This window comes from Plectrocnemia conspersa, unplaced genomic scaffold (assembly GCF_051122295.1).
Source record: "Plectrocnemia conspersa isolate PC_06_02 unplaced genomic scaffold, ASM5112229v1 ptg000009l, whole genome shotgun sequence".
Lineage (NCBI taxonomy): Eukaryota > Metazoa > Arthropoda > Insecta > Trichoptera > Polycentropodidae > Plectrocnemia > Plectrocnemia conspersa.
In genome coordinates this window covers 27024401-27044758 of record NW_028277173.1, presented here as the reverse complement: position 1 = coordinate 27044758, position 20358 = coordinate 27024401, and the positions used below count along the sequence as shown (strand labels likewise).

General features: G+C 30.2%; 1 protein-coding gene across 6 annotated transcripts in view; it reads left to right on the top strand.

The window, feature by feature from the left end:
- The window catches only part of LOC148232495 (metabotropic glutamate receptor 2-like), a 671990-nt gene that overhangs the window by 644649 nt on the left and 6983 nt on the right, over positions 1–20358 (top strand). For all 6 annotated transcript variants that reach the window (XM_088191656.1, XM_088191652.1, XM_088191653.1 and 3 more), the window contains 2 exons: positions 7754–7916; positions 8640–8853. In XM_088191656.1, coding sequence (XP_088047782.1) covers positions 7754–7916; positions 8640–8853 — 377 coding nt within the window. The remainder of the gene's footprint in view (positions 1–7753; positions 7917–8639; positions 8854–20358) is intronic.

The following is a 20358-nucleotide window of genomic DNA, read 5'->3' as shown; positions in this document are numbered from 1 at the left end:
ACGATTGGCTGGATGATTGATGAATGATTGTGATTGTTCAGCAGGCTTTGCAGCCCTGAATATATAAAGCTGGTCTCCAATGAGAACCAGGTAGACACCGGAAGACACTCGCCGGAACATATTCGGCCCGCTCGCGGACAACATATGGTCATGGACGCTCACATCCTGAGAAGGATTCCACAATACGAGCACCGCAGCAGAGAGGGATCAACCTCCGCTATACTGGGCGTTCTTCTGAACCTGATTTAATTCCCGATTTTATTTTGAAGGTTTGCAAAGTCAGTCTCACTGCTCCTCTAAAATGTATTTATTATCTGATTCTCAAGACATCATCATTTCCTGAACTATGGAAATGCACAAAAGTCACCCCTATTCATAAAAAGGGTGACAAATTATATATAAATAATTATAGACCAGTGGCAGTGTTGTCCGCTCCTGCTAAATTATTTGAAATAATTATTCATAAATATCTCTATAATCACTTTCGGCAAGTCTTATTAAACCAACAGCACGGGTTTCGTGCTGCCCGTTCCAATGTTACTAACCTTCTGTCGTTCACCAAAACAGTGACAACTTCTCTCGATGCGGGAATTCAAGTAGACGTCGTGTATACAGATTTTGAGAAAGCCTTTGTCAAAGTTTGACATAGGTTATTATTAAAAAAATTGTCGAACCTCGGTTGCTCGGATAATTTAACTTGATTATTCTCGAGTTATTTAAGCAATCGTAGACAGTTTGTAAGTTATGGTGGTCGATTGTCGAAAGAATATTTTACCCCTTCGGGGGTTCCTCAATGATCCAATCTGGGCCCTCTGCTTTTTGTGTTATTTATTAATAACATAAATACAGCAATTACAAATTCAAGTTTTCTTTTGTAAGCAAATGATTTAATATTATATAAATGCATTCAATCTGTTGTGGACTCCTTCTCTCTACAAAGCGATTTAGACTCTCTATGGAGATGGGCTTCCGTTAACCGTCTGCCCTTTAGTGTCGGAAAGTGCCATACTGTGTCATTTTCTCGATCCCATTCGCCATCAGCTTATTTCTACCATCTCGTTGGTAACATTTTGACTAGAGAAACTTCCACTAAAGATCTCGGAATCACTTTAGAGAGCAAATGGAGGTTCTTTCTACACATACACGACGTCTGTGATAAATCTTCCAAGATGCTCGGCTTTGTTATGAGGATTGCCTTTCACTTTGACGATCCGACAGTTATTCGCATCCTCTATGACACCTTAGTTCGTAGCATTCTTGAATCGGGATCTATAATTTGGAATCCCCGAATAGCCAAATATTCCCTTTTTGTGGAAAAAATTCAAAGAAGGTATTTAAGATACCTTTACAAAAGGTCATTTGGTTATTATCCGAACATATATCCCAGCGCCTTTCTTTTAGGAGCGTTGGGATACGATTCACTGAGCTCTCGCAGAAAGTTGTATGTCGCTAAGCATTTTTTCAAATTACTAAAAGGTGCTGTCGACAATCCAGCTATTCTCGAGGAATTTCAGTTTTGGGTTCCGGAACATTTTCGAGATCACGATTGCGACCTATTTTGATGGCCGTTAGCGCTAGGACGTCCGCACTTACCGACTCGCCTATAACTGCGGCCATCCGGCTCCTTAATACGCTGGCATTACATATTGACCTTTTTAATACTAGGTACGAGGAGCTGATCCAGTTTGTATCATTTAATTTTGATATTTTATAATTTTTTGTTATGTTTAATATTTTTAAGTATTGTTCTATTTATGTAAACATACGTTTTTTTTTATAGATTTAAAATTTGTTTTCGACCATCGTGGTGCATTGGGGTAACCTGTTAGGACACGATGGTCTTAATTAATTCTAAAAAAAATAAAAAAAAATAATACTGTGCCTGCCACACCAATCAGAATTCTAAGGATCTTTCACTGAATTCACCCCTCCGCCAGCTTCTCCACCACCGCTCGGATATTAATGATCTCACCAATCATAGTTTGAAGCAAAATGTAACATAAACTAAGTTCTCACTTGTTTCTACCTGCAGCCAGTAAGAACTGGCTGCGAAGTCACACCCAAAAGGGTTCGAATTTTGAAAATACCTAAGAATATTGATTTTTATGGAATTTTGATGGAATACTTCTATAATTGTAAATAAGCATTAAATACCAATTTCTTTAATAAAAATAGATAATCGATTTTCAGTAACCTAATAAGGTTATGTATCTTCAATATTATCTCAATACGTAATATATATTCGTGTACAAATCCGCTCGTAATGTTAATCTAATACATACATTATATTTTATTGTAAAACAACGGTACATTTGCGACTTAATCGCGCCGTTAAAGTTGTTTTATGTTATCGGTATTCGCGGAATCGAAATCATTTAGTTCGAAAAACGCGATTTATCCCTTCGTACAAATTGCACAAAAGAAAATGTTTTTCACTCCCCCTCTGGTGCGCCATTGTCCGCAAAACGAAAACCAGGTCTAATGACATACTATCGGCGGCTGAATTTATGGCGGATTTGAGAAAAAGTTACCGGCAATATCTTTCCTCGGCAAGAGGAGAAAAAATGCCTAGATGCTATTTCAAAGGATATTTATTACGCGTGTTGTCTGCTATCGCCCAGTGGGCGAGTGTATGAATTGGTATTTAGCCCGGGCACTATATATATGTGTACCTGACGTAACATTTGCCCTTCCAGCTTCTAGATAGATACTCGAGGTTAATAATTCAATAAAGCGTGATATAATAATAAAAATAAAACATGACTCAAATATGATAAAATCACTATATTGATAATTGGATCTTGACAGCGTTTCATTGAACCACGTAAATAACTTAGCGTTTTATCTTAATTATATCGCTATATACAAAATCAAAAGCACAAAACCATGTCAGGTTTAGCTGAAACCGAGCATCCAACTTAGAGTAGGGTTGTCAAGTATGCTTGAGTTCCGCATGTGCAGACATTATCGATATTTGAATGACCATCAAAGGCGGCCGCTTAGCACTTTCGTTGGACCTGCATCCAACAGTTCCGCTAGACACACAAAATTGACTTGCTCTTGATAGCATTTTGCGCCAGGATCACACCATTATCGCGCAAGTGACGTATATATACTGTATTTGAATGGGCCATGCGAATTGTCCAGATGTATAAAACGCATGAGCGGCTTAAGTGAGGGTTGACCAAAACTACGTTTGATAAGAGGCTAGTCGCACATATAAAGTAGAGAAACCACACACACGTTTGATGTTAATATTTTTAAGGGGATTAAATATTTTTTTATATAGTTGTTAGATAATTTAATAGTGTACAAACCTTGCAATAAAATACCATGTAATTAATATAATTTTTTTTTGCATCAATTAATCTTACGTTCTGTTGGAAATGTATTCCGAAAGGAAGTGTAGTGAGTATGATATGTTCATACGAAAATCATTTTGCTCTTTTCTACTCTCGAACTTCAGACTATGTCAACTTCTCAGTCAATATTTTTAATTCCGAATATTTTAAAAATTCAACTTTTGCAAACCACATAATAGGTTAAAAATAAATGATTCTAAAAATTAAATTATATTCAAATCTCATTAGAAAAAGTACAAGTCTACGGTTTATTTTTAGTATTTCTCTTTAATGGCAGTTAATACTACCATATGATTCAGGTATTTTTTATTATTGAAAAATTACTATAAGAAGCTTTAATTATTTCACTTATTGTATTGTACATACTTATAGTTTTTGTCTCTAAAATGTTTAAAGTATTCCACGCGTTTTTATTCAGTTTTTTACATGCGTATTTATAGAATATTTAAAAAAATATTTCATTGTACCTACAAATCCCAAAATCGGTTACGTAATTGAAATGTTTTATTCTGCTAAATTGTGCATTCGACACACAGCAGGGCGTCCCAAAATAAATTTGATTTTTTTTAATGCTCACCGTTTGTGTTACGTTACAACGGTAACTTTTATTACATGTTTATATTTTATCATGAGAATAAACACAGTGGACATTGTCCGGATAGTGATGTGCGTAGGGTCTGACAAATAAAAGCGCCCAGGGCAGTTACGCCCCGGAACTAAGTTAGCCAAATTGGGTTACAAGGGGTCCGGCTCGATTTTCAAAAGATGCCCACGACAATTCGGTTAGGGCCGGTCTCTCGATTTAATTCTTTGTCGCTATCGAATTATGTAGTTTTGCACACGCCGGCACGCCGGAGGCCAGAGCCGCATTTAGATATTTTCGGACGTGTGGTAGGTAATTTAAATTTAAATATTTAATGTAAAGTTATACAGACTGGATCGTGATATTTTTAAGACCGCTAAAAAGTTACGTAGATATTTAATTTACATTTTCATAGCTCATAACTGTTTAACGCTGCCTATAGACTAAAATATGTCTTTAGGCAGACCAATACTAGTGTTTAAAATGCGTTTATTTTTTTTTAAATACGGTACTCGGGTAAAGACAAATCAAGAAAGAATAAAACTATGTAAATTATGTAGACCTTGCAATTGGTTTAACTACAATATATCCGGTTTTTAACGGAAGGATTTCTGTGTATTAGTTATTTTTCATAGTGACTTATCTCCTAGTTGTAGTTTTATGCCTGCACTACACTCTCTAGAATTTGTCCGAACCGAAGTTACAACTGAAGTCGGCCGAGATCTGCGACTTCGAGTAAACGACCACACTGTGGCAAATTTCATATACCGTCCGGACGGCGGCTTCTGTCACGTACAGCCGGCATATTTGCGCGCGATCGAAAAATGTGCCAAATAATCGCAATTTTTAAATTGTCATATTATTAATATTATGCTACTGATAATTATAAAAGTTTGTTTGGGCACTCACCAATACAATATCAGTGAAAACTTTTCGGTCGTAAATATTTAATTTACGCAAAATCTTTGTCGGCTTTTGCAAAATGCCATAAAGCATAAAAATGATACTTCAGAATACGAACACTACATCTGTGACTATCCTTGAATTTGTTTCCATCGATTCTAAATAAGAATTCGTTATGGTGTGACATTTATATAAACCGATCTATGAAAATACATAAGGATATTCGAAACGATTTTTTTTAACAAAATCAAGTACCACTAATTATTTTTTAAATATTTAATTTGATATGAAATAAATATAATAACGACATCTGTTAGAAGAATATACTATCATAAATATTATTAATCTCTTTTGGTGCCCTAAAATATTCAAAGATGTCAGTAAGAATCTGTTGAAATCCCCGATAAGCATGTAATATAATAACTTGACGTGACCACGATGCAGCGCTCGACATGCGTGTTGATATAGGACACCTACGCGCGTACTGAAATTGAACCGAGTTACTCGTTCTATCTCAGTTTGCGAAAAACCATATCATTATCTCTATCACTGTCATCACTTACACATGAGAGAGCGAAAGGGGAAGTATCTCACCGCTTGCGTTCAAAAGAGCAGCTCTGACTTCGGTTACTTTGATTTCGGTCCGTTTGCTGACAATGTTCGGAAGCGCTCGAAGCTGACCAAGTCGACTGAATTACTCCCACTTTACTTTCCGTTCTCAGTAACCTTGGACAACTTCCGAGAGATTTTAGAGCGGGCAGAACCGAGCTTGACCGATGTAATCCACTATATTCTCCGTCCTTAGCCAACCTTGGCCAACTTCCAGAGAGTGTAGTGCAGGCATTACAGACGAGTTTGGCCTGGGAACAATATATACTTTCTTTCTCCCCTTTTTTATTACGTCTGTTCATGGTTGTTTTTTGCGACGTGCTTTGCATATTTAATGCAACGCAAACTGATTTAGACCATTCATTTAGTGACAGATATCAATTTGCAGGTGACAAAATCTTGAACTCTTTGTCACCTAGATAAGTTTGTATTTTGTAAAATGCTTGCGTGTTTTAATAATTAAGCCACAAGCGAATATAGTTTTGATAGTAAGCTAAATAATATGGATATAAATGTAAAAATTTAGTCAAAAAATTAATAGCACCTTAAAAGAGGAAAAGTGTAAATAAACAGTACCTTAAAAGATTCAACTTTCAGTAATGATAACTAGACCGGTTCAAAGCGCTTAGTCGTCTTTGGCCGTATTTTCAAGTTTTTCACATTGAGGAGTTTGCTGCTACGATGTTGACGTGCTATTGGTGCCTCGTTTCATTTTTAGCAGCACTGATGGGCTTGGATTGTTGTTCAGGTGCTAAGAAACGCTTTTAGCGTATCCACTGCACCCTTTCGTGTCTGTGCCTTCTTTATTATTTATTATTTTATTTTATTAATTTATTTAGCTTAATAGCTAATCTTTACATCTAACAAATTTAGTAAACATATATAAAAATATATAAAAAATACATAACAGAAATAAAAAATAAAAATATACAATAATAAAGTCTTAATATTATAATTTATTTCTATATGTACGAAGGTGTTTTTTTATTCCATTTATGAAACCCGTTATATTTTTGCTGTTTCGGATTTCTCTTGGAAGACTATTATATAAATCAAAACCTCCGTACATAATTCCCCTAGCCGTACTCGTTTTCTTATACTTAATTATCTTAAAATTTTCTCTATTTCTAGTATTATATTTATGTACATCTTTATTTCTTATTAAATACTTATTAAAATATTTTGGTAATATATTATTTTCTAACTTATATATAAATACTAAAACATTCATACTCAATATTTCTTGAACATTCAACCATTCTAATCTATCAATCATACTTTTACAATTAGTTAATCTATTTTTATTTAAAATTACTCTCATTGCCCTATTTTGTAATTTTTGCAACATTTGTTTATCTAATTTATTTAACATATTTAATAGTGTTGCACAATAATTAAAATGGGGCAATATTATACTATTATAAATTATTTTTTTTGTATTTATACTTAATATATTTCTTAATCTAGATAATAAACCTATTTTTCTACTAATTTTTTTTAATATGTAATTACAATGTTCTTTAAAATTTAATTTTGTATCAACAATTACTCCTAAATATTTTATATTATTCACTATTTCTATACTCGAGTTATTTATTACTATTTTGCTACTATTATCTAAAACATTTTTACAATTAATAAACATACATTTAGTTTTATTCTCATTTAATTTAAGTACATTATTCTTTAACCATATTTCTAATATACTTAATTCATTATTTAAATTATTTACAATTTCTTTAATGTTATCACCTATGCAATACATTAATGTCATCCGCAAATAGATGAATTTTACATTTTTTCACGTTATTAACTATATCATTAATATACAAAACAAATAACAATGGTCCCAATTTAGACCCTTGTGGTACTCCATAAGACACTAATTTCTCTTCAGAATATACATTATTTATTTTAACTTTTTGTTTTCTTTTATATAAGTATTTATGGTGATGATGTGGAGCATCGTCTTTTATATTTTATGTTAAGACCAGGTGCGTACGGTGTGATACTTTTTCTTTCGCTCGCACGTGTGTTAAGTAACGAGAATGAGTGAGAGATAAAGGCGCGCGGTACGAACGGAACGCACGCCCGTATCTCTCTCTCTCGTGATTTAACACGCGAGCGAGTGAAAGGGAAAATTTCTCAACGTACGCGCTTGATAGACTTCAGTGTGCAAAGCAGAATAAGAGATTTATATGTGTTTTTATCTTCACCTTACAATAAAGTGTCCCTTTAGAATATGTTTAAAATGTAAATAAATTTATGTATATAATATACTAATATTTTTTGACAGGTTTGGAGCTGGATTCTGCTTTACGGTTGTTTACGCGGCCCTGCTGACCAAGACCAATCGTATAAGCAGAATATTCAACGCGGGAAAACAGTCGGCAAAAAGGCCGAGTCTAATATCTCCGAGGTCCCAACTCATCATATGTAGCGGTATGATAGGAGTTCAGGTATGTTGTATACATAATTTCAAAAGAAAAAATGGTGATAAAAATATATAAAAATATAGATATATGAGCTTTTCTCATAAAACTTGATTCGAGATAATACTGTTATTTAAGTAATCGATATATTAAAAAAATAATTTGATAGATTAAATCTTAAAAAGCTCAATTTCAATATAAAATAAACACAATTTGACATCGACTGTAAAACTAACTTTTCTCGAATAACAAAGGTTAAGCATATAAATATAATAAAACCGCTTATCAAACAAACTTAATATTTACACAAACGTTCAATTGAACCAATGACTTTTTTTCTATTTCAATAAAACTGACCCAAAAGTTTTTCTATTGAAATTTCCAAAGCTAAACGTTAGAAGTTTCTCATTTTAAAAGTTGCTAGTTTGTTAAAGACACAACTAGCATCGTAATCATTGAAAAATATATAAATGTGTTTTTAAGATGAAAACTTTTTTGGTACACATTTAAATTTATTTATTTTCAATACAAACTATAATTTTAATAATATAACCAGCTGTAAATATTTTCTGATGTAAATGAAAAGCTTGGTAAATAATATATTGCTTTGACTTGAAATTCAAAGATCGTTAGATAATCTACTTAAAAAACTTTATCTGCTACTTTATTTACAAAACCAAACACTGCAGCAATATATAATCCTTCATATATTTTATTTGTATTGGTAACTAATTTTATATTACATTTCAGGTGCTAATTAACGGCGTTTGGATGATAATATCACCAGCCAGAGCCATGCATCATTATCCCACCAGGGAAGACAATCTTCTCATATGCGACAGCTATGTGGATGCTTCATATATGATAGCCTTTGGATATCCTATAGTTTTGATCGTCGTGTGTACAGTTTACGCCGTTCTTACAAGGAAGATCCCTGAAGCCTTCAACGAGAGCAAACACATAGGTGAGCTATCAAATCATATATATTAAATTCATCAACAAATTTACGAAGGACTTAGAATTTGATTAATAACCGGCATAACTTTCACATGTTGAAAATTATTGATTAGATGTCTAGAATATAATTAGGGAATAACCCAAATCTAAACTTCAACCGAAACTTAGCGATCGATATGAGAGTATGTTTTTAATTCGTCTCTGCCATGAAAGTGACACATATCAAATTCACAAATGTGTGTTATTTAAATTTGTTCGTTCAATGAAATATGAAGGTTAAATAATATTTTTGTATTTTATAAAAATACATGTATTTTTTTCTGTGAAAGATGCATTGACGTGAATCTGTTATAATAAATAAATATTATAACAAAATAAGTTATTGTATATTGCTTGACTAAATGTTATTTCAAATAAGCTTTTCATCGACTATCATAAATAATTATCGAATTGAGTCAAAATATCATTTCAATCGAATCAGTCTGAATCATTAACGTTAAATTAAACGCAATGCCTATTTGTTGGATACACAATACGATTATATCAGTCGTGTGTATATTAAGCTTTTCGAAATCAAATATTCAATATTGAACATAATTACGCGTCAATCAGAATCTGATGGAAATTATTCAGAATAAGAACATAAGGCAGAATGTCAATAGTAAAATAATTCCATCGATATTATATTATACAATACATCAAAAGTTAATTTATTATTTCCATAATAGATCAAACTAAAATGGCAGTGTTAACTAGAAACTAACTTTTAGTTTCCAATTGTTGAATACGTGTTTCAAAAGGCGTATATTTCAATATGTTTTTATAAACTATTTTTAACATCAAAAACGATAATTTTCCAACTCACGCGTATGAATAAATTTAAATATAAGTTTTATTAAAAAGTAAATATAAACATAAAAAGTTTTACTTAAAACTCTTCAATAAATAAGTTTGTTTGCAAAGCGATAATTCTATGAAGGAAGTACTCGGATGACGGATGCTGGAAAACTTTTTTATTTACTCTCTTTCAGAAAATTTTCGTACATGAAAAGCATACCGTTTTTCGAATACAAAAAAGGTTTTCACGAAATTCGGACGATCGTTAGTTGCTTTCACCGGAATATATGAATAAATTTATCTTACACTCATATATATAAATGTACATATATGTGAATACAATAATGTATATATTATAAAAAAGTAAGCTTTCCATTTTTTAATATTTAACACATACCTATTTGGTGTTTTATAGCTCTTTTAAAATACAGTAATCCTCCATATATTAAAAAACACAATGTTGCGTTTATTTTCTAATTAATAATTATTATTTATTTAAATTGTGACGTAACAGGTTAACCCAATGCATCACGATGGTCTATAATTATACGTAGTAGACATACTGAACAATATTAAATATAATAATGTGTAATGCCAGTGTATTATGGAACTGGATAGCGATCCTAATTCAGGCATCAGAAAATGACTGAATATAATATAATATTTAATTGAATATAATATAAAAAAATATCCGATACAATAAAATACATACGTTATAGATTTTTACCGTGTATAGCAAACCAAAAAATTCAGTTCTAGGTATTTGAAATACTCTGTAAAATATGAATTTGAACCTATGAACACATATAAAGTCATGCCTTTGGTATTTATTTTATGGAACATTAAACAGTACTGGGTATTAATTTAAATAACACCAAAAACAGACTGTAGGAAGAGATGTAGTATAATAATAAACGTATAAAATAATTTCGCAGACAAATCTCCGACATTTTCATTAATAAATTTCATAGCAGTGTAATATTACAGTATGGTATTCCAAGAAATTGAAAATTAAACCCCTTAGTTCGTACCTCGCATCATACAAAAGGCTTTACGAATTTTCGTGGAAAACTAATGCCTTCATTTGAGTGGTTTCCTAATTTACCTATTCAGAATGATCACTATTTTCATTTTTTAATTATTATTGGCCATTTAAATTGGTAAATACTTGAGCACATAATAATAGGGAACCTATTTAGTACAATTATTAGCAGGATATTAATTGCAAGTAATTTAATAAATATTGCTTTAAAATATATGTACTAACATTTGTGTATAATTTAATTAAATAAAAAACTACATATTGTATGTCATAATTAAATACAAATTATTATTTTCTTGCATATTAATAAATAGGTAAAATAAAATAGTAGTGCATAAAAAAATAATAAGTAATAAATATAGTGAGTTCACTAAAATACGCGATACAATAATCTAACTGACAATGTTGTTAAATAACAAAACATCTACAACAATAGCTTTGCCACAAAGATAAGATAATAAATCTTAAGTTTTCATTTTTTCCAATCGACTGCATTGAGTTTATTTAAAAATAAAAACCTATATTTTTTGTTCTTAGAAATCTTGCTTTATTAAAAAACTTTAATATCTAATTTAATTGCACCTTTACTATTTTTACAGTAGAGAAAGTTTAAAGTTATGATAATAAAATCGCTACTAAGAAAACTTTATTGATTTAAAGTCCAAATAAACTTTGATAAATTAGTTTTTTCTAGCATATCTATTTTAATATAATGGTTGCTATATTTGCTAACATTTAATGTATTGTATTTTAATATGCATTAAAGATATACATAATTATATTTTTTATATAAATTTCTGCGGTAATTCCCTAGTTATTTATCGACTTATCAAGTTTTTTTTAATTACTTGATTTCACAATTAAGCTTTAAATGTATTAATTATATTTAATAAAATCTGTATTTATTATAAATAAAATAATTACACAAATGCACTTGATACATTTTTATCAAGTAAAACCGTCATTTAAACAAAAGTGACAATCAAAAAGGGTTAACCCAGAATTAGGAATCGCCCATCAAAAACGTAAATAACGCCGCAAAACTTGACTCTCCTTTATAATTTGTCATAATAAATATTTTTTGGTCACGATTACCATAAATTATTTTGCCAAAAAATGATTGTTACACTTGTTAAACAAAGTCTAGCACATAATAAACTTGTTTAAGTTTTGTCACTCACACACAAGCGCCAGATAAACAAAGGCGTACACAGGACATTGAATTAACTATTATATACAATTGTCCAAAATAAATCCTTTCACCGTTCGTCAAAATCACAGCGTCAGACATATAAAATTCAGACCTTATTTACTCTTGTCTTGTGGACTATAATAAGGCATTAAAATATAATAATCAACGACTCATTAAAAATTCCAATAAAAATATTTATAAAAGACTGGTACTAACTGCAGTGACATATATTGGTTATAAATTGTAATGCGTGTAATAATTTATAATTATTAAAATATAGATGACACCGATTCCTAGACTTTCATTATATCGGATTGACTGACTCAGTACAGATTTATCCCATTGTAACATATTGGGTTTACGCCTGTTAAGTTACAACGGAAGATTCATTAAAAATCGTGTTATTTTTCGGTTGTTTTATTATGTTTTTAAGTAAAAAATTCTGATTTTTTACTTAAAAACATAATAATAATTTTTCTATTCCACTATGTAAAAATTTACAGGTTGATGACCAGAGGCTTATATTTATACAAACGTATATTTTTTATGTTTAAAAGTCAGTAGCTTTGATTAATGGTCTAAGGTTTATAAGGCAGAAAAATAAATTGTGTCCAAAAACGCTTTTAAGAACACTAAACTTGTGTATTTACCAAGAATATTTGCTTTATAAATTATATATAGACCAATAGAATAAATCCGTGATTGATACCTGTAAGCCCTATGTGCAAATCACATGTTTATTGTGATTGTTATATAATTTAAATTCCTATTGATCATTATATAGCAGGATTTTTAAAGTAGGAGTTTTCAACTACCTGCGTCATTAGTCACAATTCAGAGGTCACCATAACGACCGCTTAAGCAACGAAAAGAGACATCTTTTAAACTTTATCATTATCAACACATTAAAAAATTTTGAATCATACATCACACAACAAAAGAGAAATCTCAATACCACAAAAACCAGCTTGCATAAAAATACAATTAAAATAATATGTGACTTTTTCGGCAGTGTCAGCCATAATGTCTCATTAGCCATAAATTAAAAACGATTCCAAATTTTAATCGACTTGTTTATTTCTTTAGAACACCCAGACTGTTTTTTAATGTTTAAAGTCCAATTTGTATACTATGGTTTTGTATACAATTTGTTTAAGGGTCAAATTATTTTTTTTCACAGTTACTTTTAGATAATTTTTTCATAAATTTTTATTCCACCTATTTTTATTAACACTAATGAAGTGAAATAATTATTTTGAAAGTATCTATATACATATAGTAAAACCTTGGTTTACGATCATAATTAGTTCCGGAAAGTGCTCGCATCTGAAAATAATTTTCCTGTAATAAAATATGAAAACCCAATCATTTTAATATTAAAATGCTTATTACAAAATACACGTATATTTTTTATACTTTCACCATTTAAAATATATTAAAAATTCATATCAGAATCACTGCTGACTCGCTGATAGCTCAATGAAATATTTTTCTTTCCGTGGAACTTTAACTAAGAATCTATCCATAGAAATGTTTTAGCCTCTTTTTAAGGATGTTTCAAGGTTGTAATGTTCAACAAGTCGAAATACATATTTTATTTTGCTCGTATTGCAAAACACTTGATAATCAAATTACGTGCAATCCGATGTCTCACTATTTTTTGATGAAATATATTCATCTGCCTTTAATAACTTATATCCTACATTTAAATTATGCATATATTGATTTATATATATTGAGTGTAAAAACGGCATTTATAATTAACCCGATCTAACCTTAAAAATAAAACCGAGTAAGGGTTGCGAAGCGAAACTCGCGAATTAATTTGCAAATTTCGTTCTCCGCGTTGATGATGTTAATTAAAACACAACTAGGCGAAAAGTTTTAAGTTTGCAAGTTTTGTCATTAAGGTTTTTAATTGAATACCTAAGCAGACGTATTCCCCGGAGCGAATCGGGAAACTAGGAACACTAGTACTGGTATGTTTGTTAGTATGTACATTTATATATATTTTTTATGACGAGCTCGAGAGGTTTAGGGCGTGTAGGGACTGTAGCGAGGCTCATGCATAATACGGTAGAGAAATTTTCACTAGCTTCGGCTCGTGAGCAATTCGCAAAAATGTCAACTTTGCTCTTGTACGGCATAAAAAGCGGCGGCGATAAACGAAAATTTATACGGTGTGTAAAAATGGCATTTGTATAAAAATATTGTATTTTCTCGTATAGGTCAACGAATGTGCGAGGTATTCGAAAAAAATGGATATCATATTTCAATAAATAAAATATTACGCTTGTGTTATCACTAAGATATTTATTATATAGGGAAAGCTTTACTGCACAGAAATATTTCCATATAAATAATACGTATAACTGCAAATGATATTTTTTTAATACAAATATTTATATATAAATAAAAAAGCATAACCCCTAAACTACTAAATACCTTAAAAAATCATTCGCTCACATACTTCCAATTTAGAGATTACAATAATACAAAAATTTTCAATACCGTTATTACCAGGAGAAAAACAGTTAATATCGGTTTCTCGGTATTAACATTATTATTATTTTTTCAATTAATTGCCCGAAAAAAAAAACCGAGTACTGCTTAGCAAAACGAAAACATTCTATAACCCCATGAATTATTGTTTCGATATATTTAATAGTTTAATTAAAAATTAATTTAAATAAGACACTGGTTGATTATATGAAAAATATTTTTAAAAAATCGGACGTTTTGAAACAATAAATTCAGGACAACATCGTTTTTTACAAAATAACGTCTTTGATCGACCCCCTCAATTTTTATGCCAGAGGCTAGAGTACCCCTTGGCAATTTATTTCTATAAAATATATTACTTTTTGTCAGTTACGATTATCCGAAAGAACCTTATGAGAAAATAGTGCGTAAAAAATTGTCTACTTGTTTAAAATGCAATTATATTTATGTATGTATATGCTTGATTTATTATTATTATTATTATTATTTTATTTTAATTGCCGCACAATTAATATTAATTTTAGAATATGGCAATAATATTTATTTTCGAAAATTATATTTCTCATATACCTATTTATTTCTACTAACGTTAAACGTAACATTAATTAAATTTGAGTTATAAATGCTTACGTAAATATATTAATATAGAAAAAAAATACGTAAATACCCTTTTAGGCAAAATTAATTTGGGACTAATTTTTAAATGATTTTCATTTTTTAACTAATTATGTTATGTATGTATAACTTTTTTTTGTATACCCTCAATGATTTGAGGTAATAAAAAGCAGTTTTTACAATAGTTTGATTTGAAATATATTTGAGTTATATCGACAGACTCTCAAATGAGAAAAGACAAATTGTTAAGGAAACAGGATAAGTAATGTATCATAGAGCCATATATATATCACATAAATATGTATTTTTAGGTCAAAAAAACGTGATAAGTTAAAGGTTTTTTATTTAAATTTTAGTTAGAACGGTTTTGAAAGCTTTGTTATGTCTGTCAAATAGTTACTTGTTTTATATTTTATGCATGCTTATAGATTATCGTCCTGTCAATTATTTTTTATTTTATTCATAGAAGAAAGTGTTTTTTGTAATAATACATAGAGCGAATTAAAAAAACTAGCAAATGCTTGTTTTTTTAATGCGGTATATGTTTCAGGCACTCTATGTATCAAATATGTTAGGCAGTTCTTTCATAGCTGTATACTTGTGCTTAAAAATTAAATTGGATTTCTCTCTTTAAAGTTCTTCAAAGCGGCTGCAATTAATACTAATAAATTAACTGCATCTGAAGTCAAGTAGCATCTTTGTTAAACCGTGCCAAGTTAAGTTCATTGCCATTTATTTTAAGAGGCGGCTCCATCTCATAATATTGGAGTTAATGTCTTAAGAGCCGAGTGCGGCTCGCGAGCCGTGGTTTGCCGATCCCTGGTCTAGTACAACTAATCTTTAGTGGGTAACAAAATTTGTATTATTTTCTAATGAAAATGTTTTTATACAAAAAAACATTTTGTTTTGTTTTTTTATTAAAATAGAATTATGGATATTTATTTATTGCTTATATTAAACAGCCATGTTTAGTGAAACATATTTAAGTAAAAAAATTCTAAATGGAGATAAGAATGTATAAAAATCGTATGCAATACCTGCTATTAATTTTACTTCGCCAGCCATCCCTATCATAAAAAAGGGCGCGGTGATTTCTATTTTTATTTTATTTTATTTTTTCGATTAAATTAAGACCATCGTGGCCTAACAGGTTACCCCAATGCGCCACGATGGTCGAAAGCAAATTATAAATTTATAAAACATAAAAAAAAGTATATATATATAAATAAATATAACAATACTTGAACATAACAAAAAAAATTATAAAATATTAAAATAAAAGATATAAACCGGATCAGATCCTCGTAGCTAACATTAAATAAATAAATTTTAAATGCCAGCGTATTAAGGAGCCGTATGGCCACAACTATAGGCGAGTCGGCAAGTGCGGATGTCCTAGCCCTAACTGCCATCAAAAGAGGTCTCGATCGTGATTCTCGAAAATGCTTCGGGACCCAAAACTGGAATTCCTCGAGAATAGCTGGATTGTCGACAGCACCTTTTAGTAGTTTGAAAAAATGCTTAGCGACATACAGCTTTCTGCGAGAATTCAGCGAATCATATCCCAACGCTCCTAAAAGAAAGGCGCTGGGATATAAGAACGGATAATAACCAAATGTCCTTTTGTAAAGGTATCTTAAATACCTTTTTTGAATTTTTTCTACTAAAATGGAATATTTGGCTATTCGGGGATTCCAAATTATAGATCCCGATTCAAGAATGCTACGAACTAAGGTGTCATAGAGGATGCGAATAACTGACGGATCGTCAAAGTGAAAGGCATTCCTCATAACAAAGCCGAGCATCTTGGAAGATTTATCACAGACGTCGTGTATGTGTAGAGAGAACCTCCATTTGCTCTCGAAAGTGATTCCGAGATCTTTAATGGAAGTTTCTCTAGTCAAAATGTTACCACCGAGATGGTAGAAATAAGCTGATGGCGAACGGGATCGAGAAAATGACACAGTATGGCACTTTCCGACACTAAAGGGCAGACGGTTAACTGAAGCCCATCTCCATAGAGAGTCTAAATCGCTTTGTAGAGAGAAGGAGCCCACAACGGATCGAATGCATTTATATAATTTTAAATCATCTGCGTATAGAAGAAAACTTGAATTAGTAATTGCTGTATTTATGTCATTAATAAATAACACAAAAAGCAGAGGTCCCAGATTGGATCCTTGAGGAACCCCCGAAGGGGTAAAATATTATTTTGACAATCGGCCACCATAGGCTATGGCATAACCTATGTTTGTAAACTGTCTACGATTGCTTAAATAACTCGAAAATTACCGAGTTAAATTATCTGAGCAACCGAGGTTCGACATTTTTTTTAATAATAACGTATTGCAAACTTTGTCAAATGCTTTCTTAAAATCTGTATACACGACGTCTACTTATGTTACATAACATAATATAATACTAGGAGCTGCTATGTTTTGTTATATATTTCTGTGATCAAGCAAATGTATTTTTTTATCTTGATACAAAAATATAAAAATATAAAAAATTCGACCATAATTAATTATATTTTAAAAATTTGTGCCGAAATATCGAACTTTTTACAGCCGGTTTTTCGGCTTTCTTGAACTAAAAATGTAAATATTATTTTACTTTGGTATTCTACTCTGATGAAACTACTTAGGTTAACCCCCTACAATCATTTAATTCTACGCTTTTACTTTCATCGTCGTTTTTGTAGTTCTAAGCCATGGATACATCTTTTTATGCACGGACTTCAAAAAATAAAGAAATATTTAGAAATGCCACTTTTCTTAGTCCGAACCATTCTGATATTTCCAGAGTTTCCTTACTTTCAATCGCCCATAATCATATTAATGTCGTATTTTTAGTATATTTTAATATTTCTGTATTTCTTCGATTTTTTTTAATTTATTCGTTGTCTATATCAGCTGTAAAATATTGACTTTAAACGGATTTTCCATTAGTTGTATTCATATATAACGCGTTCCGATAATAGTATAAAACTTCTAACATGTTGAGGTTTTCTCCTAAAATATTAGTAACGCCATTTATATGTTTGTTATTTGAGTGTCCTGAATAATACGTTATATATCCATTAGTTTTAATATATTCCGATCCACTTACGCACAGAATTTCTATTGTATTTTTGTTATTTCTAATTTAAGATTTTGTAATTTATACGTTTGGAACATGGTTTCTACATTATATAAGCGACTTTTCTAGAATATTGCGCACCTGAGAACACCACAGAGATGCCCTTTTTTATTTAATAACTTTTACATACATCAAACATTAGCATAAATTTAAATAATTATAAATTAAATTCATAATCACAACTTAGAATAGTAAGGTTTTGTTACATTATAAATAATATTTAAATTTGAAAGAAAAATACATAGAGTACAAAACACACTTTTTTGACAATTCGCGTTACTAAGTAAATCGGTTAGTATTATAAGCTTTAAGCAAGTTCTCTTGACTGATTTTTTCGCAAATGTCTATTTTTTATTTTCTAAAGTTTTTAGCAAAATCTAATATTTGCGTAATTTTTTTTAACTTGATTTTTCAAACGCATTTTTTATTTTATTGAGCTATTAAATTTAATATACTATTTAAAAACTAATATATATATAATTAAAATATATTTATATGTGTAACGGCTAAGCATTTTAACGCGAGAAAGATAACTTGGTTTATTGGTCGGGAGCAGGGCTCACGAGATTCGAAGTTTGTCCTCGCTACAATAAAGATACACATATTAATGGACGTCTATAAATTTTACCACGCTAGGTAAAAAATCAGTGAGAATTTAAAGCATATGTATATTTTAATAACTTTTATGTTGTTTTAGTAAAAATATTTTTTGACCATGAAAACCAATTAAAAAAATATTGTACATATTTCATCAGCATAATTTTTTAACTAAACTATAATTCACTGAAATGCTACATTTAGACTATAATTTGTTCTAAAACTATGGAATACTTATAAAATACAGTTTAAAGAATAACTGACGACATTGAAAAATTTTCTCAGTCTGAAATAATGGGCTGGAATTTAAAATTTAAAAACTCTTGCCATAATCATAATATATCTCACATTAAATTTTTAGAGTGATTTAAAGCCGCTGTTCGAAAATATCGGCTGGACTCCTGCAAGGTAGTGTCCTCAGACCTACCATGTATATGTTTCAAACTGCAGATATACTTGAAATTGAACCTAATACCGTCATCATTGCAACAGGTCCAAACACAAAGGAAACAACTGCCAAACTTAAGGCGCAGTAAACTGAATCAGCAATTGGACATTTAGCTTAACGAAGGGAAGGTCTAGCATTTATCTTTCTCTTTCATTAAATAAAAAATTAGTCCTCAATAAATACAGCAAAGTACCTAGGAGTGACTTGAGCATAAAAATTAAAAAATCAAGGAAATTTATGTATTAATTTACTTTTTTAAATATTTGCTGTTAATCGGGCTTCAGCTTTAATATTTAGATTTAATTGAGATCCAGTTAGACGTTAGAGAAGAGCTTAACTCAATATTTAAAACGATTATAGAATTTGCGACGATACATAAATGATCCAAAAACCCATAGAACCGCCTTATAATTATATATTATTGTACTGCCTCAAACATAAGCAAAATCCAAAGTATATTAAATATTACTTAAACTTTGTAAAACAACTATAAAGTACAAACTAATAACCATAATAAAGTGTATACTACATATAAATAATGCACTGATTTTTAAAAATACAACATATCCATACAGAACATATAAAATATTTTTTATTACTATAAAATCTAATATAAACGATTTAAGGAATAACCATAAATTAAATAAAACATTTTCTTTGAAATATAATAAACGCATCTTCATATTTGTTCCGGTAGTAATCTTTAACGTGTCTCTAATTAACGTTTAACTCATTGTAATAGCGTAATAGTTAGGCGGTTGGTTAAACTCGATAATTATTAGGCAAGACCCAATTAGAATGGATTATACATAGTTACTCACCGTATATGCAAATTACATAGTTAAATTAAAGCCCTTAAAATAATTTGAGTTGCTTCAAAAGCTTTAAATACTAGTAATAGCTGGACAAAGATCAAAATAACTAGATTTTTTAAATTATATAATATAGGTCAATGTCAATATTTATTTAATTAGCAACATGTATTGATTTACTTATTTTTTAAATAAATATCGCTTAGCTATATGTCTTTATGGTTTTCCAATCATCTTTGTATGTTTCAGTGTCATCTGCATTACAAATTATATATTGTACAATTTGTCATTTTATTGATACAACACGAACACATTTATGCATTTAATTT